This window comes from Haliotis asinina, chromosome 14 (genome assembly GCF_037392515.1).
Source record: "Haliotis asinina isolate JCU_RB_2024 chromosome 14, JCU_Hal_asi_v2, whole genome shotgun sequence".
Taxonomy (NCBI): domain Eukaryota; kingdom Metazoa; phylum Mollusca; class Gastropoda; order Lepetellida; family Haliotidae; genus Haliotis; species Haliotis asinina.
In genome coordinates, this window is record NC_090293.1 from 53,923,447 (window position 1) to 53,950,487 (window position 27,041).

General features: G+C 42.1%; 2 protein-coding genes across 11 annotated transcripts in view; one reads left to right on the forward strand and one right to left on the reverse strand.

Annotated features, from left to right (window-relative positions):
• Nucleotides 1-12,207, reverse strand: part of LOC137260618 (SCO-spondin-like) — a 37,653-nt gene extending 25,446 nt beyond the window's left edge. For 4 of the 6 annotated variants that reach the window (XM_067798212.1, XM_067798215.1, XM_067798214.1 and 1 more), the window contains exons 1-14: nucleotides 12,124-12,207; nucleotides 10,884-10,945; nucleotides 9,729-9,812; nucleotides 8,867-9,439; nucleotides 8,461-8,721; nucleotides 7,980-8,246; nucleotides 7,509-7,715; nucleotides 6,491-6,691; nucleotides 5,527-5,724; nucleotides 4,944-5,144; nucleotides 4,321-4,524; nucleotides 3,079-3,276; nucleotides 1,736-1,930; nucleotides 431-1,003 (exon numbers count right to left, since the gene is read on the reverse strand). In XM_067798212.1, coding sequence (XP_067654313.1) covers nucleotides 431-1,003; nucleotides 1,736-1,930; nucleotides 3,079-3,276; nucleotides 4,321-4,524; nucleotides 4,944-5,144; nucleotides 5,527-5,724; nucleotides 6,491-6,691; nucleotides 7,509-7,715; nucleotides 7,980-8,246; nucleotides 8,461-8,721; nucleotides 8,867-9,439; nucleotides 9,729-9,807 — 3,157 coding nt within the window. In that variant the 5' untranslated portion in view covers nucleotides 9,808-9,812; nucleotides 10,884-10,945; nucleotides 12,124-12,207. Of the gene's footprint in view, nucleotides 1-430; nucleotides 1,004-1,735; nucleotides 1,931-3,078; nucleotides 3,277-4,320; nucleotides 4,525-4,943; nucleotides 5,145-5,526; nucleotides 5,725-6,490; nucleotides 6,692-7,508; nucleotides 7,716-7,979; nucleotides 8,247-8,460; nucleotides 8,722-8,866; nucleotides 9,440-9,728; nucleotides 9,813-10,883; nucleotides 10,946-11,205; nucleotides 11,296-12,123 lie in introns of those variants that run through there. The other 2 variants (XM_067798211.1, XM_067798213.1) reach the window with 2 other exon arrangements.
• LOC137260620 (60 kDa lysophospholipase-like) lies at nucleotides 10,909-26,604 on the forward strand. Of its 5 annotated transcripts, none has more exons than XM_067798219.1 (12): nucleotides 11,599-11,805; nucleotides 13,528-13,617; nucleotides 15,115-15,237; nucleotides 17,852-17,972; nucleotides 18,379-18,499; nucleotides 18,751-18,876; nucleotides 19,910-19,990; nucleotides 20,413-20,560; nucleotides 22,249-22,364; nucleotides 23,263-23,433; nucleotides 24,885-24,995; nucleotides 25,812-26,604. In XM_067798219.1, the coding sequence occupies exons 3-12, from the start codon at nucleotides 15,168-15,170 to the stop codon at nucleotides 25,878-25,880; spliced, it is 1,134 nt and encodes a 377-aa protein (XP_067654320.1). In that variant the 5' UTR covers nucleotides 11,599-11,805; nucleotides 13,528-13,617; nucleotides 15,115-15,167; the 3' UTR covers nucleotides 25,881-26,604. The 5 variants fall into 5 exon arrangements, with proteins under 5 accessions (XP_067654317.1, XP_067654318.1, XP_067654320.1 ...); XM_067798218.1 differs by lacking the exon at nucleotides 11,599-11,805 and adding an exon at nucleotides 12,718-12,754; XM_067798216.1 differs by lacking the exons at nucleotides 11,599-11,805; nucleotides 13,528-13,617 and adding an exon at nucleotides 10,909-11,347.
• Nucleotides 26,605-27,041: the final 437 nt, after the last annotated feature.

Here is a 27,041-nt window from a genome sequence, read left to right on the forward strand (position 1 = left end):
ATCGCGTAGAGCAATTAACGCAATGAGACGATCCTGTACCGTTTGACGGTGCTTATCCCACAGGCGTGAAATTACACTTTTTGATTTACCCATCTGCCGGGCAACTTCACATAATGATGTCCCCCCCCCCCCCCCCTCTATCATCCCCACAATTCTCCATTTTGTTGCTTCACCGAGATACTGCCTCGGAGGCATTTCTGTCAGTAAGTGTCAATCTCTATTGCATTAGTGATTGCGACTTCTTCAGTACATTTACAGGAGTTAACTTCTGTATGCACGTGTGGCACGTGCTGGGCATGCATTATGCGAAATTCCATTGTCATTGGATGTTGCGTTTGGGAGATACGCCACGATAACGGACCCTGTCACAGTCAAAGTCATCTACATTCAATTTCTTGGTTCCCTTATTTTCTGTCGGTAGTATACTTACCTCTGCAAATGGTGTTTGGTAGGTTTCCCAGGGCAGTAGAAACATTACTGTAGCTAGCAAGCACAGTTACAAGGCTAGGCGATGAGGCAATCTGTTGAAGCCCCCGTCTGAAAGTGTCAAGCAAGCTAGCGCTGCCTGCTACAGAGGCTTCTACTCCAATGACGTACACGGTGATTCCAGAATTCTTGGCATTGGAGGCAGCAGTGATAGTAGCTGCTTGGTCATCAGAGATACTGTCTGTTATTACAACCATGACCTTTGGCGACCCGGCTCGGCCATTGCTGTTCAGGAAGCTTGCGGTCGTGTTGATGCCAATGTGCGTGTTCTCTTGGGCATTTTGCGGGTATGGTGCCCCGCGAAGAGAAGTAAGCAAAGCCGTCTGGCTACTCTGGGCAGTCAGGCTTGAAAATATGGTGATGGATGTGCCATACACGAGGTAGCCTACTCTTGTATTCGGATAGTTTGCGAACGTGTTATTGATGAAGACTTCAAAGTCAGTCTTTAGATTGTTGAAGTTTGTTTCGCCAATGCTGACTGACGCGTCCAAGACAAACATGATGTCGCTTACACAGCCTGAAACAGAAATAAGGGACATAATGTGAAACACGTGCCATTTCATAATGTCACTGACGACAGCAGGACGTGGGATTGACTCTTTACGCGTGTTTAAAATGATCTAGTAACGGTATTATTTTCATGGTCGCTTTCAAATGAATTCAGTTACATTATCAGTATCGGCTGAATAAAAGATAAAATGTAGCAGTAAGTCATCGGTTCCCAATTGCGCAGATCGATGCTCATGTCGTTGATCACTGGATTGTCTGGGCCAGATTAAATTGTTTACAGACCCGTGAAGGTCCCGGGGTAGAATAGGCCTTCATCAAAACTTGCTTGCCATAAAAGGCGACTATGCTTGTCGGAAGAAGCGACTAACGGGATCGGGTGGTCAGTCTCACTGACATGGTTGACACATGTCATTGGTTCCCAAATGCGCAGCTCGATGGTCATGCTGTTGATCACTGTATTGTCTGGTCCAGACTCGATTTTTTACAGACCGTCGCCATAGGCAGAACATTCCTGACGGCGGCGTAAAACTCAACTCACTCACTCACTCGGCAGCCAAATGTAGTTGCAATATTGATGAGTACGACATAAAACAACAAAACAACCAACTACATTCAGATGTTTTGAAGTAGTAATTCGTGGATACGTGGAAACATTTACGGGAAAGAACAATGATGTGATAGCCTTTGACCAAACGCTATCAGAAATTAGATGGCACATGTCAGGGTGAATTCTTATTACCTGGACATCCAACTAAACCACAGGAAACTCGTGTTAATTGCGAGAGAGCTTCCTGACAAAACTGTCCACCGTTTGATGGAGGAGGATTGGTGCAGGTTCGTGTTCTCGTGATGACTTTGGTTGCCTCTCCGCACGTTACGGAACAGCCCGGGTCAGACCAGGCTCCCCACTGACTCACGCCTCCGTTTATAGGAACTACAAGTAACATGTACACAGTTAGTACACATTTCACTGAATTACTTGGGCACCACACAGCAGGGGATACGGAAATTCTACACTTTAGGGAATCAGTCCTTACCTAAATACAGAGAAGGCCACAGGTCTATAGCACATTTCCTAATTTTCTTATCAACATCGCTTGGTAAATAGAAACCGAAACATTTTTACTTACTTAATTAGTAACAAAATATATCAATTGATGGATAGACGAAACACAGTTCTTAGTTTTGCGTATAGTATGACATGCTGGTCATTTTAGGATATGGTATTCGTCTTCTACTACTGTATTATTACAGCATCTACAGATTCTATTCTCTCGAAATTCATAAGTTTACATTTTTCAATCAATAGATCATGAGATGAACAATGGACAAGAGCTAAAGCTTAAGCCTATTTCTTAACAATAACACATTATAATACAACGTTCAGTACAAATGTGTGTTTTAATGATTGAGAAATACGTGCAGTCGTAATTAACCATGTTAACAACTGGCTTTCCTATCTATTGATCAATGATTGGTTTGATTGGTTTGAGACCCGTGAAGGTCAGGTTTAGAATTGATCTCAGTAACCTATGCTTGTCATAAGAAGCGACGAATGAGATCGGGTGTTCAGGTTTCCTGACTTAGTCGATACATGTCATCGGTTCCATTTGGATGTTCATGCAGTTGATCACTGGATTGTCTGACGCAGGTTTGATTAAAGCTGGAATTTTGCTAATTACGGCGTAAAATCAGAAACTGACTCAACGAAACAGTACGTCTATGCCACACTGGGCGACCAATATTTATTCATATGGCAAATTGTGTGAACTGTTGGTGCTTACTCATGTGGACAATACCTGGGGTCCTTAGTGATTTCCAGTGACCATCAGCATGATCTCCATGTTTTTTAAGTCAGTTGCACCAAATAAGATCTAATTCAATCTTATATATATATATATCATTGATTAAGTAACAACTCTCATTACTACTGAATGCAATGCATTTCAAATAACATTCAGCCAAACATCGTCCTGTCGAACTTTGGATAATTCGAACTATTGACTTAGGTCACTTCGACTTCGACATATAGATGTCTTGACGTGATGGAAATTAACTTCAAAGAGGAAACGTTTTACTCACCTGGACATGCAGGTGTACCGCATGACGCCGTTGAAGTCTGCACAAGGGCCTCAGGGCAGGACCTTCCACCATTAGAGGGAGCAGGGTTGTTACACCGTCTGATACGTTCAATAACCTTTGTAGCAGTCACACCACAGGTCTCCGGGCACTGCACAGAATTGGTATTCCAAGACTCCCACTCAGAGACTCCACCATCGACTGGGAACAAATAGAAAATATTGTTTGATACAATTCATAGTAAAATATTGATAAACGCGCATGTACAGGACTTTTTCGAAACACGACACTGTGTTAATTTCCCAACCTTGGATAATACAGGATCGAAGTACTTTTGTGTGGCAGACATGATCCGAAAGCACATAAGCACATTATTATCACCGCACTATATATTATTTCGTACTGTATACAACAAAACAATACAACATATTTCCAATACAACTTACAACATCATATGGATTTGAATTTTGTTCAGCACATTAGTATAAAATTTCATTGCCTAGTTCTAACACAGAAGCCCGTGACGATCCGGGTAGAATAGGTCTTCAGCAACCGATGCTTGTCACAAAAGGCGACGGTCTGGATCGGGTGTTTAGGCTCAATGACATGGCTGACGTATGCCATCTTTTCTCAATTGCGCAGTTCGATGCTCATGGAGTTGGTCACTGGATTGTCTTGTCTAGATTCGATGATTTACAGACCCTCGTCATATAGGTGGAATATTGTTAACGGCAAAAAACTAAACTCGCTCACTCACTCAAATAGATGTAAATCAGATGAGGAATTATGTGTTGATATACGAGTTGTGTCAGTTTTTAGTAACGCTCTGTATTACACTGAAATAATAATGTGAAATATTGCTCAAGGCAACATTACCCACTCCCCACCCCTCCCTCGCTCCTACAGATATTGTTTGCTTTCCCCAAATGTGATTTTGTCAGGGATATTCCTAACGTAGTCTGTTGCTGTCCGTCGTACAAACCCTGAAGCAAATATATCCGAGGAAGCCCATGCAAGTCTAGAAAATGTGGCAAGTCGAGATTTCCCTAGCATCATTCTGAAAATTCCATTTCATTATATTATGTTGTTTTTACTATGAACTTTTTTCAGTAAAATCTGTTCATTTCAGGTACTAGTTGTTAGTCTTTTGTCCGCGTATAACCCTTTGTAATAATACGATACATGTCTGACAGATATGTGCCTTAGCACTCTCCCGAAACAAATCACATAACACTATGATCATACCTGGACAGCCGATTAATCCACAGTTTACTTGAGTCGTCTCAACTAGGTTCTCCAGGCAGTCTCTTCCACCATTGCTAGGAGGAGGGTTATTACACAGTCTGCTTCTGGAGATTGTCTTTACGGCAAATACACCACAAGTGACGGGGCAGTTAACCGTTGCTGTATTCCACGCTGACCATTGCCCTACTCCGCCATTCACAGCAGCTACAATGAACCAAGACAAAGTAATGTAAATATGCGAAAAAAAACGTCATCTCTGTAAACATTTTTGACACTTCGAAATATTTGTTTTCTATAAAAACGTATGTACAAAGCGGATAAGAGCACCAAGTTACATTTTGACGAAATATATTTATGATCTCTTTTATACGTTACTAAATTTCTCAATTTATAGATTTTCTCTCGGATTTTGTAGTCTTGGAAACGATGTCGTCGGAGGGGACTAGTGGGATTGGGCGGTCATGCCTACTGACTTTGTGCCATCTGTGTAGATTGATGCTTAGATATCAGTCACCGGATTGTTCAATCCAGACTTACATGCAGATGGCAGTCATATAGATGGAAATTGCTAGTTGCGGAGTCAAACAAAAGAAAGAATGAAAAACAAATGGACGTCTCCTTACTGGGGCAAGCGACTGCTAATCCACAGGAGTCGGTCCTGCTTTCAACGAGGGCTCCGGTACAGGGCAGTCCACCATTTGTAGGGGGAGGGTTGTTACACTGACGGAATCTGTTTACTGTCTTGGTGGCGCTGAAGCCACAAGTAAACGGGCAACTGCCTGTGGCGGTGTTCCACTGACCCCATTCGGAAAGTCCTCCGTTAACTGGCAATAACATTATACGGTTGAGCATATGCCATTAAAACCACTAGGGAAAGTTATGTCCATTGTTCTTGGAAGTTCTACATTGACATAATTGATTAACTGCACTTGGACAATTATTTCTATTCAAAAGCAATAAAATTGCACATGTTTTAATAATCTTCATCAGGCCAAATACATTAGAAGCTTTTTAAATAGGCGTGCCCTTGTTGTGTAACACTACTATCATGATAGTAGTAGAGTAGTTGATCTAATTTCAATAAATACCTTGTAAGGGTGATGACTCTATACATATACGCAGTAGTGAGTCATGTGGGATTCAACAAAGAGATGCAAGGGAAGAGCATTATCATTAAAACATGGAGGTTATGTGACAAAGAATCACCTGGACATCCAGTCAAACCACAGTTGACCACCGTACTCTCAACCAGATTCTCAACACAGACGGCACCTCCTCCTGAAGGAGGAGGGTTGGTGCAGGTCCTGAATCTCTGGATCAGTTTGGTGGCAGAGGTGCCACATGTCACATTACACGCTGGGTTGGTCCAACTGCCCCACTCCGTAACGCCGCCATTAACCACAGCTGCAACAGACCAATAATGAACTTGTGACTCAGCTATAATTACATCATCTGAAACTACCTAATGCTTGTTCCCATGTCAACTTCCTACCAATGCAAACCATGAGCTCAGTTAATGCAGATAAATTACTCTTTTTCTATTACAAAATGCCATAACGGCTTTCCAAGACGGCAACTGTTCGTATCCACAATGAAAGTTTTCAGAATCAACAGAGACAAATGAGTGTCTGCTACTATGAGAGTAATAAGACTCAACAGAGACTAATCGGTGTCTTCTACCATGACAGTGATAAAACTCAACAGAGACTAAGCAGTGTCTTCTACCATGGCAGTGGTAAAACTCAATAGAGACTAATTAGTGTTACCTACCATGAAGTGATAAGACTCAACAGAGACTAATTAGTGTCTTCTACCATGACAGTGATAAAACTCAACAGAGACTAATTAGTGTCACCTACCATGAAGTGATAAGACTCAACAGAGACTAATTAGTGTCTTCTACCAAGCAATAAACTTGGGTCCACAAGATATTTATTTTCGAGGAGGGAAAGTTAACCATTTCGATTACAGATGTTTACAAGAAAAAGGGATAAACCCTTTTCTATATTCACGGGAGACCTCTACCATGAGTCGATGATTTGACCATGCCTTGACATGTTTATAAGTCACTGTGAAACAATCATGATACCAGGACGAATCATTTTGTATATTCTATCATTATTATTCGCCGTTCGTTAAGTATCACTGACTGCACGTGTTACTTCCTTACTTGGACATGCATTAGTTAATCCACAAGACTCGGTTCGTGTCTCTAGCAGAGTCTCGCTACAAAACACTCCTCCGTTGACTGGGATGGGGTTAGTGCAAGTACGCCGTCTCTCTGTGGTTTTCTGTGCCGATGTTCCACAGGTGACAGGGCAGGCCACTGACGCGGAGTTCCATGTTGTCCACTGTGTAACGCCACCATTAACTGCCGTTAAAGAACATTGTGTAGTCGTTACTGGGAAGGATTCGTATATCCCCAAACAGTGGTGAATTAAATGAAATAGAAGGTACAGTAATTATTCATGGCAGAAAACGACTAAAGTGCATGTATAATATCCAACATTGTCACGACAAGAAACCAGAACACTGTGAAACAATCATGATACCAGGACGAATCATTTTGTATATTCTATCATTATTATTCGCCGTTCGTTCAGCATCACTGACTGCACGTGTTACTTCCTTACTTGGACAGACGTTAGTTAATCCACAAGACACGGTTCGTGTCTCTAGCAGAGTCTCGCTACAAAACTCTCCTCCGTTGACGGGGATGGAGTTAGTGCAAGTACGCCGTCTCTCTGTGTTTTTCTGTGCCGATGTTCCATAGGTCAGAGGGCAGGCCACTGACGTGTCAGTTCTAAATGCCTATGTTGCACGAAAAACTGAACAATATTTGCTGCTGCGACATAGAGCAATAGTCACAAGGTCACTGATCTGATTGGACCTTCTGTGTCTACATATCGACATTTGATACCTAAGTTTTGTTCCCGTTCTTAGCATCTGGAAGTCACCTCGTAACGATACAGTGAGCCTATGTGGGAATTCGAACACCCGGGCATTGGACGCGAACGTTATTACCACATTGCTACCCCATCGCCCCTTTATAACAATAGAGAAAGTATTAGAAACACTCATATGTGTTAGCACATCAAGTGCAACAAAAGCAACCTCCACTATTCCAGCTTGGGGTAAAGAGTGTTACTTTTCAGTTTGAATCGCAGACTTTATGTCAGATGACCTACCTGGACAGCCAACCAATCCACAGTTTGTCACAGCATTCTCTCTAAACTGACCGGTACAGTTAGCACCACCATTAAGGGGCTCGGGATTGTCACATGTCCTGGTCCTGAAGACGGTTTTTGTGGCTGCAGTGCCACATGTAACACTACATGGAGGTTGACTCCATTGCGTCCAAGCGCTGAAACCACCATTGACAGGAGCAGAACTCGCTGAAACAGACATATAATCGTCTGAGAGAAGACGGCTTCGGCTTATTTATCAAAGATTTAGCACGTTGCCATAGGCAGCCAAGTGGAATTATAAGTTTTACAGTCGAACAAATAAGTTATGCCTTTGAATCACCATTATGTCTGTGTCGATTCCATACTGAGTCGACATCTTTCTTTCGTTGTTATTTTGACCAATACGTATATGAAAGTACCGATGCAAATTTCTAGTCAGTGAAACAATGTTGACCTTCTGAAGCGACTTACTTGAAACAGTGAGCACAGACGAAACCTGCTGTCCATTGTACGTGAATACGTATGTCCCCTGGTCAGACAACTGGACGTTGGTAATGGTCAGTGTGTGAGACACGCAGTTACTGCTTCTGGTGTAGGATATCCTTCCTCCAGTAGTAACAACTACGTTGTTTCGTGACCAGGTACCAAGATTACAGTTGCCGTTTACCAGGTTTACTATTATTGTTGCAGTACCGCCAATAGTCCTGGTTTGACGTGATGTCCATGTGAATACTCCAGCTGAAATAGCAGAAGAAATATAGTGTGAACCGCCTAGTAATTAAATTGAAACATAATACAACAAATGTTCAAATTCAGAATGCTGGACGAATAAAGACAATCGTTTAATACAGACAGTCATGTATTTTGTCGAAGTTATATGGTTCACTGTTATAAAGACACGGCCACGAGCGGTGTTGAGTGTTCGGATTCAAACACAGACATAGCATCTAACCTGTAACACTGATGGTTGCAGACCGAGACAGTCCAGCAATGGCGAAGCTGTATGTAGCGGCGTCACTCAGTTGGGCATTGATTATTGTGAGACGTTGAACCTGGTTATCTATGGTAACGGAAATGCGACCGTCATTTGGAAGACTGCCACCATTCTTTCTCCAAATTCCACCCGTGATGCCATTCTGATTCAGCGACACTGACAGGATGACGGTTTGACTCGTGAACACTGTTTGGCTTACCATGTTGTTGATGATTTCAACTGAAATAAAACGTGTACAGTGTATACTTGTCTTGCATGTTTCTAAAAGATCACAGAGATGATATTTCAAACATTTTCAAAATTTTTAAAACCAATGACCTACTTCCACTAAAATGTACCATGATAATCTCACACACATACGTACCTCTGCAAATGGTGTTTGGTAGGTTTCCCAGGGCAGTAGAAACATTACTGTACCCAGCAAGCCCAGTTACAAGGCTAGGCGATGAGGCAATCTGTTGAAGCTCCTGTCTGAAAGTGTCAAGCAAACTAGCGCTTCCTGTTACAGAGGCTTCTACTCCAATGACGTACACGGTGATTCCAGCATTCCTGGCATTGGAGGCAGCAGTGATAGTGGCTGCCTGGTCATCAGAGATACTGTCTGTTATTACAACCATGACCTTTGGCGACCCGGCTCGGCCATTGCTGTTCAGGAAGCTTGCGGCCGTGTTGATGCCAATGTGCGTGTTCTCTTGGGCATTTTGCGGGTATGGTGCCCCGCGAAGAGAAGTAAGCAAAGCCGTCTGGCTACTCTGGGCAGTCAGGCTTGAAAATATGGTGATGGATGTGCCATACACGAGGTAGCCTACTCTTGTATTCGGATAGTTTGCGAACATGTTATTGATGAAGACTTCAAAGTCAGTCTTTAGATTGTTGAAGTTTGTTTCGCCAATGCTGACTGACGCGTCCAAGACAAACAAGATGTCGCTTACACAGCCTGAAACAGAAATAAGGAACATAATGTGAAACACGTGCCATTTCATAATGTCACTGACGACAGCAGGACTTGGGATTGACTCTTTACGCGTGTTTAAAATGATCTAGTAACGGTATTATTTTCAAGGTCGCTTTCAAATGACTTCACTTACATTATCAGTATCGGTTGAATAAAAGATAAGATATAGAAGTAAGTCATTTGTGTACGTGGGTTTGTCAAAACACAAGAGCACAGATCAGGAGTCGTATCATTTTCTTTTACATCCATGCTCCACTTGTTACGTACGAACCTGTCAGCTGACCGCGTGTGGTGGTCATCAGACACGTGACAGCAAGCGCCACTGTCCACAGAGTGGCATGGCTCCTCATCGTTACTGGTTATTCGAAACATGAAAGGAGAAAGTCGAGTTGAAATATATCACGTTGTTGTCCTTTGACCTCTCGTTATTATCCTTATGGTGGAATAAAAGTCATGTCACGTTTTCGATGCATGAGTGAGTGAGTGATTGTAGTTTTACAACGTAGTCAGCAATATTCCAGCTATATGGTGGTGGTGTGTAAATAATGGACCCCAGTGATCAACAGCATGAGCATCGACTTACGCAATTGGGATGCGTTCAGTACGTGTCTGGCCTTGTCATTGATTGGTTGCATTAGACCATGACCTCATTTCGTCACAAATGGCAACAACTTATTTCATTCATAAGATTCCCTACGTCCGTTTTGAATTCATATATGTCTGAGCTATCCCTGATGAGAGAATGCAATGCTCTTTTTCATAATGTACATAGTACATGTAAAAAAAACCCAACCCCCCAAAAAAAACCCAAACAAACAAACAAAAAAAACCCCCAAAACAAACAAAAAAACCAAAAACAAACAACAAACAAACAAACAAAAAACCGTAAAAAACTACTGAATAACGTTTCTTTAAAAACAACAACATTTATTTGTTGTTATTCCAACAATATATTAGTTAGCAGGCGTTAAATAGTCATGGCCGACGCTACTTGGATTCAAGCTGATTCTCTTGTTACATTCGATGGACAAGCTACCGAAAGAGTGGTGAAACGACTGCAATCTTTGGGAACATTCAATATTTTCGTTTCGACCAGAAACGGGCGCTACAAGGTACAGGTCCCAAAGAACAGACTAACCCAGCTAACAGACGGCGTTCTCATAACGTTATTGTTTGCGTCGTGGTTTGGGTACGTCTTGCTTGAGGCAGTATCTTCTTTCGTTATGTAAACACTGAACCACCTCACTACTTGTAGTTTCGATATCCTTACCCGTGTTTTTGATTCGACATACGTTTCAGTGGTTGATGGTTATTGTGAATATTTTCTATAAATGACAGTAGAATAAAATCTATGTTATCGTGAATTCACTGTTATCCAGATATGGATCGGTTAAAAAGTGTAATCTAACATACTACAGTTACTGACCTACATATGCAGCTGGACAAATCTTGTATCCTTGCGCGCTGAGCCCGAGTGTGGGGAAATCTCTGCAATGAAATTTGCAATGTAAACATGCTATTGTTTTACTGGGTAATCAAGGATTTTAACACTCGCATGTACCATACAAGTTCTTCGTGTAAAACTCGGTCTCGCTCGGGGAACACACTCGTGAAATATAAGTCGTATAGAACACTTGCTTGTGTAATAATCTGTATGGATATTCAGAGTAACTCAAGTGTGTGACCTGTCGGCGAGACTAAAGTAGTAGATAGTCAGCCTGAGTACATTGTGTGCATAATTCACTTGCCATGGACCATTAGCTGCTTGAGGTACACCCCGCTGCAAGAATCTGTAAAATCCACGAAAGTGGTTTGACCGGTTAGTACCGGAAAGACGTCTGTTAACAGATCCGGATCGGCTGTTTAAAAGCGTCGTGTGTATTATTTCAGGTAAGTAACCATATCTGCAAAGACATGACAATGGACCCATCGTCTTTTATCAGCTGGGCTATGTGTGAGTTGATTGGATGGATGGGTCGGCGGGTATGGGTGTATGCGTAGGTAGGTGGATATTGGTGATGGGTGAGTGCGTAGTTCCTTGAGGCTGACAATACAGAACTGCCTACCAGTCAAGCTATACGTGTTAAGTGTCTACCCAACTCTCTACTTGTCAAGCAGGAAGTGATTTTGTCCGCCCAAGCATTACTCAGTGGGTACGGACCTTATCTGCAACACTTCGATACAAAAGTAAAGACATCCCGCCGAGATTTGCCTCGCGGTGTGGCAGTGCGTTTATGTTGGTCACGTCTTCCGGTCAGACATGGTTCCGTGCGCTGGTCATTTGCTGGTCATGTACGTTGGTCAATATTAATGAACTACCACAACCGTCCGAGTGACCTCTGTTCTGAGTAAGTATCACTGAGGTCAAGCTAACACTGTTTGACACGGTCGTAAGAGGAAGTGCATTTCCAAAATAGATGTCTTGCTTAATCACTGTGATGTACTATACCACGTTTGTAAGTAATACTTCTGCGGGTACCAGAAAACGAACAATTTCAGTCTCGTCAAGGAAACATCCGAAGCGACTATGATCACACGTTTGATGTCTTCCAAACTATATAGTTCACAGTTTTGTTATGGAAGGTATTTTACTCAGCTACGAACTGTTTGAAGTTATCGACAGTTCTACGTTGTGCATGAAAATGAGTGATGGAGGGAGCACCTACCTTGTGAAGTTTCATCTAACATGGATTCACGAGATTAAAGTCTTCGCAGCAGAACTTGAACAGGGGGACTGCCTATAGTCAGCGTTTATTTGAGTATGTTAAGCTTATTAGTTTTTTAGTTACACTGCAATTCATCGGTCCGCTTTTGAGCCCAACGGACCATAGTTGAGGTTTGATGACAATCAATGACGATGGTACACACGGGCAAACAGGTAAACGAGACGAAGGGGGCACTCATGTAAGACGAATTATAAAGATGAATCACGGGGCATGAATTCACGCACGTTATCGGAAAAGATGAATCTCGCGAACACATCTATTAGTGAGCTCACTGTTGGGTAGCTGAGTTGTAGCAGTGTGGTGTTTTCACTGTGTAGCAGTGTAGTGATTCCATTCTATTAATTTGCAACACCCTAATTCACATCATTTCTTCTTTTTATATTTTCTTCTTTTAGTCTGTTCATTTCCATTCCATTATTTACTTGCCACTGATTGGTCCCTTAGTACCAAACAATTGTATTCCTGGCTGTGATTGGCCATTGGGTTCCTCTATAGTTTTCTTGTTGCTCACCTGTACATTGCCTCCTAGTGTGTACCTGTCCCTCAGAGGGAGTGCCTCTCTTTTGTACCGGTGAGTTGTATATTTGAAACATAAGTTAGATGTAATGTAAATTATTTAATATCAACATATACATCATAAACATTTGTTAAATTATCAACTCTAAATTAGGTAAATGCATAACTGTTAATTTCATATAAATTCTGGTTATTTATTTTGTTAAAAAGCTTAATTGAAATTAATTTGATCGAATTTCTTCTCTATTTGGGCCACTGGTTACATAGTGGTTAACGCTATCGTTTGTCAGGTTCCAGCTGTACCGGAAGTGCCGCGTCAACCGATCGAGAGTGACCTTGACACTCTACCTGTGACGCTTCAGCCTCATGTTGTCGATTGTAGTCAAACATATATCGTTCGAATCACACAACATCCCCAGAAAATTGAAAACATTGATACATTCGTGTGAACGGAACACTTGTGTGCCGTGTTCAACAGTCGCGCATGGTTCACGTGCATGGGCAAAATTTCAGAGCAGTAAACTCTGTGATTTCACTTGCTGGTCATGCTTTTATTGGGAGCTGTCATGCTGCTGTTGAGATTGCTCACACATGTCAATGAGTGTCCAATTTATTTTCTAATTTTCCAAAGCATGTTTTTTTTCCTATTTCTATGGGTAGTATGAAGTTTGACGTCCTTGACCTCACTGATGCAATTCGCTATTTTAAGATTGTCATTTCCTCAAATCAAATAACCCTACGGAGGTACTCTGTTAACCGTGAAAATATCAGACAAGCTTTTCGATAATTGTCGCGAATTTACAAGTGCTGCACATTGTTGATGAACAGGTGGAAGAAATGAATATAAAAGCAAAGAAGCAAATAGGTCGGTTGTCAGTTGCAGAATCGCTGGTCTCTCCTTGGAGTCATCTGATCAAGGTGGGTGATCAAGGCGCGTGTCCAGTACACCTGACTGTGCCATCTTAAGGTGTCTCGGAGAGGTTAGGTCTATAACTCCCTCTCTCTTGTCTCCCTTGGGCTCACCGGAACAGGTTAGGTCTATAGCATCCCTTACTTGTCTTCCTTGGGCTCACCGGCACAGGTTAGGTCTATAGCACCCCTTACTTGTCTTCCTTGGGTTCACCTTGACAGGTTAGGTCTATACCACCCTCTCTCTTGTCTCCTTTGGGCTCACCGGGACAGGTTAGGTCTATAGCACCCCTTACTTGTCTTCCTTGGGCTCACCTTGACAGGTCAGGTCTATAGTACAACTCTCTTGTCTTCCTTGGGCTCACCGGGACAGGTTAGGTCTATAGCACCCTTACTTGTCTTCCTTGGGCTCACCTTGACAGGTTAGGTCTATAGCACCCCTCTCTTATCTTCCTTGGGCTCACCGGCACAGGTTAGGTCTATATCACCCCTCTCTTGTCTTCCTTGGGCTCACCTTGACAGGTTAGGTCTATAGCACCCCTTACTTGTCTTACTTGGGCTCACCTTGACAGGTTAGGTCTATAGCACCCCTCTCTTATCTTCCTTGGGCTCACCTGAACAGGTTAGGTCTATAGTACAACTCTCTTGTCTTCCTTGGGCTCACCTTGACAGGTTAGGTCTATATCACCCCTCTCTTGTCTCCCTTGGGCTCACCTGAACAGGTTAGGTCTATAGCACCCCTCTCTTGTCTTCCTTGGGCTCACCGGGACAGGTTAGGTCTATAGCACCCTTTACTTGTCTTCCTTGGGCTCACAAGCACAGGTTAGGTCTATAGCACCCCTTACTTGTCTTCCTTGGGCTCACCTTGACAGGTTAGGTCTATAGTACACCTTACTTGTCTTCCTTAGGCTCACCTTGACAGGTCAGGTCTATAGCACCCCTCCCTTGTCTTCCTTGGGCTCACCGGCACATGTTAGGTCTACAGCACCCCTCTCTTGTCTTCCTTGGGCTCACCTGGACAGGTTAGGTCTATATCACCCCTCTCTTGTCTTCCTTGGGCTCACCGGCACAGGTTAGGTCTATAGCACCCCTCTCTTGTCTCCCCTTTAGGGCAGGTTAGGCGCCCAGTACACCTCGTTCGTCTCATTGCGGATGTGAACATCTGAGTGGAATGAAAACAACTTAGAGATATTCTAGAAGCACCCAACAGATATGAAGCAGACAGGGGCATTAGATTGTATTATGAACAGTTGCCTCTGCTCAGCGTCCCTTACAACTCATATTGGGGTCATTTCCAAACCTCAAAACTTGTTTATCTGTCGAATCGTCAATATGACCAAGTTGTGATTCAGTTTGATTCGATATTATCGCCAACACAGTTTAATCATTAATATGTTTCCTGTAGACAATATTTTCGAGTTTCGATCGCGTTAGCCATTCCACCACCAGTCTTACATGAACTGCAATGCTTAAATATTACACAACAGTTTTTGACTGCTTGACCAGGTGAGCTACAGTGCCTGCCTATCTGGAACCGCAGTGACCAATCGCCTGACGAGATGACAGCTCCATTACGAGTGCTTGTCCTCTACACAGGGGGAACCTTTGGCACAGTTTACAGAAACGAAGGTTAGATATCTTTATATTTTTCTGAGTGATGCCTATTTCTGTCGCGATTTTGCCGGAACACTGCTAGAGGCGGCGTAAAACTAAACTCATTCGCTTATGATTTTCTTGTGCACGATTTGCGTGTCCAAAGAAGACTTCTCAACTTCATGTGCACAAGAAATACTTCAAATACATATAGAAGCTTAGCCTATCCCAGAATGCCATTGTTTATATTGTCCTAGTTCTCAGAAGTGCACATGATTTTGAATGTTTGTACGTTTCGCCCGCCATGCATCTTTTTGTGATGTTCATCTATGATCTTTAGTATATATCATGGGAGGGATTAAAAGCCACATTTAAGAAAATACGTTAAATATAGTGTGGTTCAACCGGTCACTATCATTGCTGAGCGATAGTATGAATGTGTCTCTCCCGGCAATTCGCTATTAATTAATCCATGTTACCGTAAACACTAGACATCAACTATGGAAATATTCCTTATGTAAAACTTAGAATTGCTGAATTAGTCGTGGTGGAAAGTTCAGATCACGCAAACTAGCTGCCTTACGTAGGTACTCAAACTCCTTTCACGAATTATTTATGATTATACCACTGATTATTTCTTCGAAACCTTTTAACGTGAGGGCCAAAGGAATGCAGTCTTTTATCCTTTTCTGATAACTGTTTGTGATGAGAGAAGCTGATGCCTCGGTTATCAGATTTACATTCATGCTGTATACTCGGGGCGGTGGGGTAGCCTAGTGGTTAAAGCGTTCGCTCGTCACGCCGAAGACCCGGGTTCGATTCCCCATATGGGTACAATGTGTGAGGCCCATTTTCTGGTGTACCATCCCCGGGATATTGCTGGAATATTGCTAAAAGCGCGTAAAACCAAACTCACTCACTCACTCGCTATATACTCAATCATACATGAACCGGAACAATTGAGAAGAATAACAATTTATTGCTCCTATATACTTAGGAACATCCATTTATATAGATGGTTTGATCGCGTGCCATTGTGTGTACGACGTTCATGCTGTTGATCACTAGTTTGGCCAAGACCTGTGTATGTGCAAGGACTGCGGTCTCACACCATTTACTTACGAACTTATCGAATCTACCATTGGTAACGGGTACACTTTGTATTCCTGAGCAGTACTCTCCTTAATAAATGTAAAATTGACTTTGAAGTGTACGTGAGTGAGTTTAGTTTAATGACGTTTCTAGCAATATTCCACCAGAAATGGACTTTGCACATTATGGGGAATCCAGCCCGGGTCTTCGGCATGGTGAGGGAACACTTTTACCGGCTTTTACTTTTTACTTTTACCCGTCAAGGTCCCGGGGTAGAATAGGCCTTCAGCAACCCATGCTTGCCTTTAAAGGCGAGTGTGCATGTCGTAGGAGGAGACTAGTGAGATCGGGTGGTCAGTCTCGCTGACATGGTTGACACATGTCATCTGTTCCTAATTGCGCAGATCGATGCTCATGCTGTTGATCACTGGATTGACTGGTCCAGACTCGATTATTTACAGACCGCCACCATATAGCTTTAATATTGCTGAGTGGCCTAAAACTAAACTCACTCACCATAAGGCTACTCCACCGCCGGTTTGAAACCGACACAAGGGGCTGATAAGACGCTGACATAACACACTGATAAACGGCATGCAGAGACACGAACCGTGCTGTGTGGTTCTCAAGTCTGTTAAAATTCCCGTGACTTGACATAGGACTTGTGACCGACAAGTCACCCGTGACAATACATACATAGCGTGCATATGCTTAAGGAGCACCGCACTACAGCGTAAAGGGCAGAGAGGGAACTAACGAGCTTGGCTCTGTTTTCGAAAATGTTATTCATTTTATTTAAAGCATATTTTTATTTCCTTCACCCATGCTTGTGGCAAAAGCCCTTGTCTATGATAGCAGGAATACCATTTATAAATCAACAAGTTACGGTTAGTGTTTGCTTAGAAGATACTTTGTCATCCCGGCGCCTGTGGGTAAAGTTAATGCATTTCAACATAACTGTAGGGCGTTAAACTTTTCCGCATTAAAGCAATTCTCTCTCGAAAACATACTGACTAAATCGGAATGGACAGTATCCCACAAGATGGTGGTCATTTGTGTTGAGTGAGTGGGTTTAGTTTTACACCTTAATCAGCAATATTCCAAGTATATGGCGGCGGTTTATAAATAATCGTGTCTGGTCCAGACAATCCAGTGATCATCAATATGAGCATCTATTAGCACAATTGAGAACCGATGGTATTTCAACAAATCAGCAAGCCTGACCACCAGATCTCCCGTTAGCCGCCTCTAACGACAAGCATAGTTGCTTTGCGGGCACCTTTGTTTTGTGCAAACGAATGGCCCAGACTGACCGTGCCAATTAGATAGATAGATAGATAGATAGATAGGTAGGTAGGTAGGTAGGTAGGTAGGTAGGTAGGTAGGTAGGTAGGTAGGTAGGTAGGTAGGTAGGTAGGTAGGTAGGTAGGTAGGTAGATAGATAGATAGATAGATCTGCAATCTGAAAATTATTAATTAATTAATCCGGAATGCATCGGCATAATTGTTGTTATTTTTATATTTTCGTAGCGACTCGTCGAATGATGTTTCTCAACAGGTCCATGTCACCCTGCAGCCCTGAGCAGAGTACTGGCTACTATTAGGAGGAATCCTTATCTCCATGACAACGCTGACTCATCCCATAGGACAGATGAACAAGTTCAGCAACTCGTCACACCGTAAATATAATGCATTGAGAAAGTACACATTCCTCGCACGCTCGCTATCTAGCTCATAGACGCTGTATGCGCACATGTGTGCATACGTGCAAATGTACATAGTGTCAATGAGTATACAGGCGTTTTTGTATGCATATTTTCTTGAAAGGCGACTATGCGTGTTGCAAGAGTAACGGGACCGGGTGGTCAGGCTCGCTGACTTGGTTGGCACATGTCATCGGTTCCCAAGTGCGCAGATCGATGCTGATGATGTTGATCACTAGGATGTCTGGTCCAGAATCGATTGTTTATAGACCGACGCCAAATGGCTGGAATATTCCTGAGTGAAGCCTGAGAATAAAACCACTATTTTCTGGCGTCATCGTCCTGAACGTTAACCTTATCTCGCTTCGTTTTGTTTTTGCAGAGGACTGAGGATAAACGGAGAGACTCGGCACATTTCCTACGACATTGATGACTTCGGCACCCTTTTGTTTTCCTCCAACATGGAACACAGCCACTGGCAACAGATCGCCAGGAAAATACAAGTAACTTCCATATGATCTTTTCTGTCATGCTTTTTACCATGTGTGAAGGTGGCTGACAAACACGTTTCCGTTCTTACTTTCCTTACCTTGACTTGTACCGTTTGTCCCGTGTTATTTTCAAAAGTACATGCGATTTTTCTCTGTATACATTTGTGCCGCTCACTGGGAACGATATTCTCCTTTTCAAGAGCATCACTGAGTTAACATCACTACTTAATGGCGATCCATGAACAAATCTGAAACATTTTCAGGACCACTACGCTGTATACACCGGCTTTGTTATAATCATGGGGACAGACACTATGGCGTATGTTGGCTCTGCATTGTCGTTCATGCTGCAGCACCTCAACAAGCCTGTCATCCTCACAGGGGCCATGGTATGTATACCAGCATTTATCTTACCTCGTACATGAATGTTGGTTTCTGACTGATCAAGCGCTGTTCTATTACTTTCAATTTACCCCGATTAAACGTAACATTTCAATGTACCTAGTTGGGAATGCCAGCAATTCTTTATCTCAAAAAACACTGACTCACATATGATGTACGGAAATCGATGTTTTGCAAATGCATATCAGTGGAGGGATAATTGTAAATCAGTATTTACTGTCTGCAAAATCTAGCGATGGCTACAAAACATGCTTCAAACAATTCAACATTAACACTGAGGTGTTCGGTAAGATAAATGCGTTGTTCACTGGTCCCTCAGGGCCTTCGAGTTGATGTACCCTCGATGTTTTAACAACCCGTGTCCCCCTCGTGACCGGTGAACAAATACGATGATGTGATTAATTTTCCTCTCATACATTGACATTCGATGTGTCGTGAAATGACATAAAAGTTAAAACTTCAGTGTATCTTCACCCAGAATGGAAGTACATGCTTTGCCATTATGTTTGTCAGTTATCTCCCTTGGGTTGTCAGCCGTTCACAGCAATATCATATTAGTTCAAGTCCAGAAGAGTTCGTCACTTCAGCTAATGTCTTCCACAGACTGGTCCTCAAATTGTAAATACACTTCTAAGCTTATTATTGGCAGTCAAGTCAAACTAATTATATCATCGTACAGCTGTCTTTAAATCATTACAGCTGACGCTGGACATTTAAACAGTCCACATGACATCTAGATATTGTCTGTCTGGTATCGTTGTATTCTCTGTCTGGTATCTGGATATGGTCTGTCTGGTATAGGGGTATTCTCTGACTGGTATCTGGGAGAAATGGTCTGTCTGGTATCCGGATATTGTCTGGTATCCAGAGAGTGTTTGTCCGGTGTTCGGACAGTGTCTCTCTGGTATGGATTCTACACACCATCTGAACAGCTTCTATCTGATATCTCAAAAGTCCTCATAGGGTGTCCGAACAGCTGATTCAAGTAAAACCAATACCATGAATTTCTCAACTCTACAGATCCCAATCTTCAACTCGTCAACAGACGGCCTGAACAATCTGCTATGTTCGCTCATCATGGCGACTCGCAACATCCCCGAGGTACGACATTGCTTGCTATTTCCTACTTCACCGCGGTGACACTCATGTGATCATAGCCAGGTTGATGTATTTTAAACTTTGTTAAATCCATTAAGACATCTGTAACACATGTCACAGAGTAAAATAGTTGTATATAAACATAAATATGGCAACATAAATGTTAATTTATGAACTGAATACTTGTTATGACGTCAAGCTGAAATCCAAGGTCACGTGTGAAATTGTTATCCACACAATACAAGCATATTTGTAGGAAGACCTGCAATTTCTAATCCCAACGTCACTGGTGACCATAGGGAGTTTTGCATACCTGCAAACACTGTTGCCAGTCCTCGGGTTATATGTACGTATTTCCAGTGTTGATGTTTGGCATGGCAAGTATCAGTGAACTATGACACGTGATAGATGTTTTGATCCTCTAGGTCATGCTGTGTTTCAATAAGGCGGTCTTCCGAGCCAACAGGACCACCAAGATGGACTCTGCCAATTTCGACAGTTACATCTCGCCCAACATGCCCCCCTTAGCGACAGTCGACATTGATGAAGGCACACTAGAAGTCAACATCTTGGGTAGGTTTACTTGAAAAGAGAGTCATTATTACAATTCCCCACGTGGGTACAATGTGTGAAACTCATATCTGGTGTTCCCCGCCATGATAATGCTGGCATATTGCTAACTACCCCGCAAAACACGTCACACTCTCACTTAATATCTCAGCCTTCTTGACTGTCTTTTATGTTAATGTGCTGACCAGTGAAGATCAGTTTGGCTCAAAAGTGGACCCGTGAACTGCATTCTAACTCTAATACTAATAAACATAACATACGCAATGAAACATTGATCACAGTCAGAACATCATACCAACTCTGTGAGATTTTTGCAGAATATTTTTCCACAAAATAAAAAAAATGTTTCACAAATTATCATTAAAATATTGACACAATGCACAGGAATGCACAGAAAGGGACAGCCAGGTGTGCGAGACAGAATGGAGACAGCACAGCACGTGTTAATGAATCTTTCTCGGCACTTGTGCACGTGTTTCTCTAACACCCGGCTCTCATCCCTCGACATATACAGTGAACTGTGTCAATATTGAAATGATAGTTTGTTAAACAAATCTTTCATTATTAGGTCAAAAATTCTGAAGAAACCTCAGAGTTGGTAGAATGTTTGATTATGATCAGCGTTTCATTGAGTATGTTATGTTTATTAGTATTTCAGTTAGAATGCAGTTCATCGGTCCACTTTTGAGCCAAACGGATCTTCACGGGTTTGCATTACAATTCATCGGTCGGCTTTCTAACCAAACGGACACCAGGTCTTCAGCACCCCATGCTTGCCATAAAAGACGACCATTCTTGTAGCAAGAGGCGACTAACGGGATCGGGTAAACACATGTCAGCGGTTTCCAAGTGCGCAGAGCGATGCTCGTGCTGTTGGTCACTGGATTGTCTGGTCCAGACTCGATTATTTACAGACCTTCGCCATATAGGTGTAATATTGCTAAGTGTGGCATAAAACTAAACTCACTCACTCACTCAAAAGTACTAGAATTTGTACTTTCCTGAGAAAGTGTAATGCCTAATATAACATAAATATGTTTGATGATTAATGGTGTCTCCAATGATTTTACAAATATTGGTAAAACGTTTGTACTTTTTGTTGCTTTTTATTTTATTTTAGAAGCTTAGGTGATGAAGAATGATCATGACTTTTTGTGATATACAACTCTGTTCTATTAAAGGTGACGTTTGACATAGATGCTAATGTTGTCACGCACCTGGTGAATCTGTCCAAACGTCGCCTCTGTTGTATAGCCATGACATAATCATTTTGCTTATAACAGGTGCAATGTAATTGGATCTGTGAGGTTAGCAAAGACTGAGTGTTGATATGATCCACCATAAAACGTTTGCAATAATTAGAGCTAATGTACATGATCCAGTTTCCTGCTAGGATGTCGCTACATTGGCGAAACACACAAAGAAAACAAACCCCCTTTTAATGTGCAACCGCTTTTCATGCTAACCTCAAACTCTATATGCTTTTATCAGCGATGAAGTTAACAGCTTTTGACACATTCTAATTCAAAAGATTTTCGTAATGGTACATGATATCTCCAACTTGCCAATTGTGTGCCGAATTTTGGTGTTACTATGACATTCTAGAAGTCACTATTATATTTCGCACAAACACCCACTATCCTCGCACCGCGACGAGCCTGCAACTGCGTCACCTTCTTTCTCCCTTGCAGTGGAGGAGAACCTAGTGAGAAGGAACCCAGTCACCGAGGACCTAGATGTTCTACCGGTGTGCAACAAGGCTGACGTCGGTATGCTGTTGTTGTATCCGGGGATGTCGGCAGATATGGTCAGTATGTAAGAATGTGCGAAAGTATAACAAGCCCACTTTAACCTATGGGGCCTTTGAACCCTATCTTCAAAATGGCAGGAACAAAAACTCTTTTGAAAAATATTTTGCTGACCATTACTCATTCATTTTATGTTCAAAATCTGATGTTTGGATTTGAGTTTTGAACAGTAAAACTGTTTTACCATCAGCTTTTTCCTGGAAGGTAGTTGGAATTAGCCAATGTGAATGTTTGCAGCATATCCTCAAGGCAGGTTGAAGTACCGTGAAATTATTGTCCTCCTTAAAGAGGAGGACTTAGTTTTACTTTCCAAATAAAGTTTGATCTACCACAATTTTAATCTTAGTATTACTGTCATTTTATCTGTGGCTAAATTTGTCTACAATCGCCCGCGGCTGAAGTGATGTTACTCCCAATGTTTATTAAATGGTCATTGAAAACAGGTGTAAATAAACTGTGACACCCCACTTCCCTGTCGAAACTTTGCACAAACCACTCTTTCTGAACTGTGCACCTCCCTTTCTTGACAAGCTGCATGCGCCCCTGCGTATTGTCAAAAACTCCCGCTAGATTTAACTTTGTAGGCGAGTTCTAATTCTAACTGTGATAATATCGTAGTTCTACTATTCTTTAGCGAAAGATTTATAATATGCACATAATCTTTACCTACTTGTTCTCGCTACGATATGGCTAAACAATTGCCGATACCCTGTTAAGGATTTTTTAAATCTTTCTTGAAGGTTTGGTTTGTAAGTGTATTGAAAATTACATGCTAAAGTTTACGTTAAAATCTTTAGCAACTTGTTTACAAAAATGTCAACACTGACAGTAGGTTTTGTTTCGTGGGTGTTGTCTGCATATCAAATGTGAACTACAGTTCTGGGGAAACGTTTTTAGGTGATGCGTTTTGCTCGAGATTTGAAAGGCGTGGTCCTACTTTCCCATGGGGCAGGGAACATGAGCGATGAAGTGATGGGTGCTCTTGAGAAACTCGTGAAAGAAGATCGTATATTCGTAAACATTACAAGCTGTCTGAAGGGAGGTGTGGCGACAAATACATCACTAAAGGTAAAGGTTTCCTTCATCTGACTGCTGATTCCAGCTGTGTAATGTGCAGGTTGTCCAGCAGGAATGCTGCTGAGAACATGAAAAATATGGATGTCATATTTCTGATGATTTCAGATTGTTTTTCATTAGCATACGAATACTGTGTTTATGACTGTGTAGACATTTATCAAGAACACGATGGTCTTCCTTATGTCTCTCATTAACACAACACTCTCTGCACCCTCTATTTCAACACATGCCTAAATTCTACATGCAGTGCATCAAGACACTAAATACTACACCCTCAATATTGAGGTACACCTAAATACGACAATACCTTACATAGAGATACGTCCAAATACTACACCCTCAACATCGAGGTACACCTAAATACGACCATACCTTACATAGAGATATGTCCAAATACTGCACCCTCAACATCGAGGTACACCTAAATACGACAATACCTTACGTAGAGATACGTCCAAATACTGCACCCTCAACATCGAGGTACACCTAAATACGACAATACCTTACACAGACATACGTCCAAATACTGCACCCTCAACATCGAGGTACACCTAAATACGACAATACCTACACAGAGATACGTCCAAATACTCCACCCTCAACATCGAGGTACACCTAAATACGACAATACCTTACACAGACATACGTCCAAATACTACACCCTCAACATCGAGGTACACCTAAATACGACAATACCTACACAGAGATACGTCCATATACTGCACCCTCAACATCGAGGTACACCTAAATACGACAATACCTACACAGACATACGTCCAAATACTGCACCCTCAACATCGAGGTACACCTAAATACGACCATACCTTACATAGAGATATGTCCAAATACTGCACCCTCAACATCAAGGTACACCTAAATACGACAATACCTTACACAGACATACGTCCAAATACTGCACCCTCGCCATCGAGGTACACCTAAATACGACAATACCTTACGTAGAGATACGTCCAAATACTGCACCCTCAACATCGAGGTACACCTAAATACGACAAATCCTTACACAGACATACGTCCAAATACTGCACCCTCAACATCGAGGTACACCCAAATACGACAATACCTTACGTAGAGATACGTCCATATACTGCACCCTCAACATCGAGGTACACCTAAATACGACCATACCTTATATAGAGATACGTCCAAATACTGCATACTCTACATCGAAATACGCCGAGTTACAACATCCTCTACATTAAGACACGCCGAAATACGACATACATACGTCTAAATACTGCATCCTCTATATGAACATACCCCTACACACGACATCCATCCTCTACATTAAGGATACGACATTCTCTAATCAGGATCCGCCTAGGTACGACATCCTGTACATAAAGACACGCCTAAATACATCTTCGTCCTCACGATACACCTAAGTACGACATCCGCTACATCAAGATAACACTTTGCAGGATCTGGTCCAGAGTGGGCTTGTTCTCGGCATGGACATGACGCCCCAAGCTGCTTTCACCAAACTGAGCTACGTACTGGCGACAAACCTGAGCATCAAGGAAAAGAGAAAGGTTTGTGAGAGAAATTCTGCTTTTGTTAGGATGAGTCTTATTTAAAAGTATATCCCTGAATACAAACTGATTTCTGCAAGTACAATATACGAAACCAGCATGTGTGTAAATATTTTTCGACATGACCACTGAAAAGTTGATGTCATCCCTTTTGACCACTTCAGAACGTTTCTTCTTCAGGCCTTCTACTTTTCAGGTCAGGTTAGTGGAAGGTAATTGGCTTTTTGGTGTAAGAGATCAAAATCGGATCACTTTAGATGAAGCAAAACTATACCAAACTGATTCATATGCATATGAAAAAGGTTTAAGTGGAGTCCTTACTACCTGCCTCAATGTTTTAGCACAGTTTACATAAATGTTAATTGGAAAGTTTCTCTAGAAAGTTCGGATTGCGTTTGCCATCTTTGGATAAACTGTCTCCAAATTTTGGAGAAATAATCGAAACCTATATCACAAAGTGTAGTAACGACTGCTGTTTGGAGCAAGGGATGAAGGAATTTTCATTACGTTTGTCAAGTAGGGTAATGTACAAGAGCAGAGCAAATGACATGGTCAGAGCAGAGAAAGGGACAATGGCAGGGGCAGGACAAGAACACGGAGAGGAGTAGAGCTGAGGACAGGGACATACGCAGAGCAGTGATAAGGACAGAGCAGGAACAGGACATGATGACCTTTCGCGTCCTTGCTTACTCTGAAACACCTATTTCTATAACCGCCACCACATCTGGACCAAGTACACTCTGTTTCAGCGATACTCAAGACTGACTAAAAGTATTCTTGAACGCTGACGTTGTCCGTTCCTTTGTGTCATTACAGGTGCTGCTGCAGAATCTTGGAGGCGAAATCACGGCGAAGACATCGGATTCTAAAGAGAAGAATCGATGAACAATTTTGCTGCGTGTAATATTGTAACGGCATATATAATCATACCCCAGTTCCGTTGATCACTGGATTCACTGATTGTTTTGCTGAGTGCCGAGTGTTGAAATTCGGTAACGAGGTAACTGAATGAAGGGCACATAAAATGACTATGACTGTATTAAGTTATCCCGGACACAGAATGAAGAATGTTATACGCGACGCCTGTTATCTGTTTACCTGTACTTGAATGTAAGAAGTAAGTCTTACGTCATTGACTGTCAGAAGCCACACATTTAATAGACCCTCACCGTTTCGTGTCCAGTCATGTTCACAACGACTTGCACAGTCTTAGGTTTCAGCTGAAGTCAGAACACCAGTCACTGTACACTCAATCTTATTGTAAAATTAGGCTACACAATCGACCCCGTCGTATAAAACCTGTCTCGGAGGATGTGAGACTGCAGGGCATTGTGAATCTGATATGGAGACATACCTCTATGCATCATGATTGGAACAGGCTCGGGTCTACCTCTAGTTCACTTCCAAATATTCACTGATTAACATTTTGCAAATTTAGATGTTACGCTCTCTTTTACACTATGCCACATGCTCGATAAGTGATCTGACATGAAACAACTAACACTGTATAATCACTTCAAATACAACTCTTGAAGCTGCTTTATACAGTGAAAACGATGGGAAATAAATTTCAGATTCTGAGCATACGACAGATGATGTTGCAGCAATTGCACATGTGTTTCTTTCGTAAATGCTTCCTGAGTCTTTAAAACCCACCAAGAACAATGATTCGATCTCGATGAGATCTTGGGCCTTTCGTACATCAGGCAGAAGCGTATGGACATGTGAAGTAGTTATCTTGAACAAATCAGCTTAAAAACCACCTATAGATGCATAATTGTTTTGTCACCTTCGACGTTTCGGGTTAAAAGTGGTCTTCACTCAAGGCTTGTCGTAATAGGCGATTAAAGGGGACGGATTGTCTGTCTTTTTGACCCAATTCACACTTGTCATCCAATCTCAACTGCGTACATCAATGCTCACGTAGTTGATCACTGGATTTTCTGGACGATTGCTGACGGTTTGGTGAGTGCGGCGTGAAACAGCAATGTAAGCTACCATCAAAAGAATGTTATTATCATTGCAAATGACGTCACAAAGGAATGT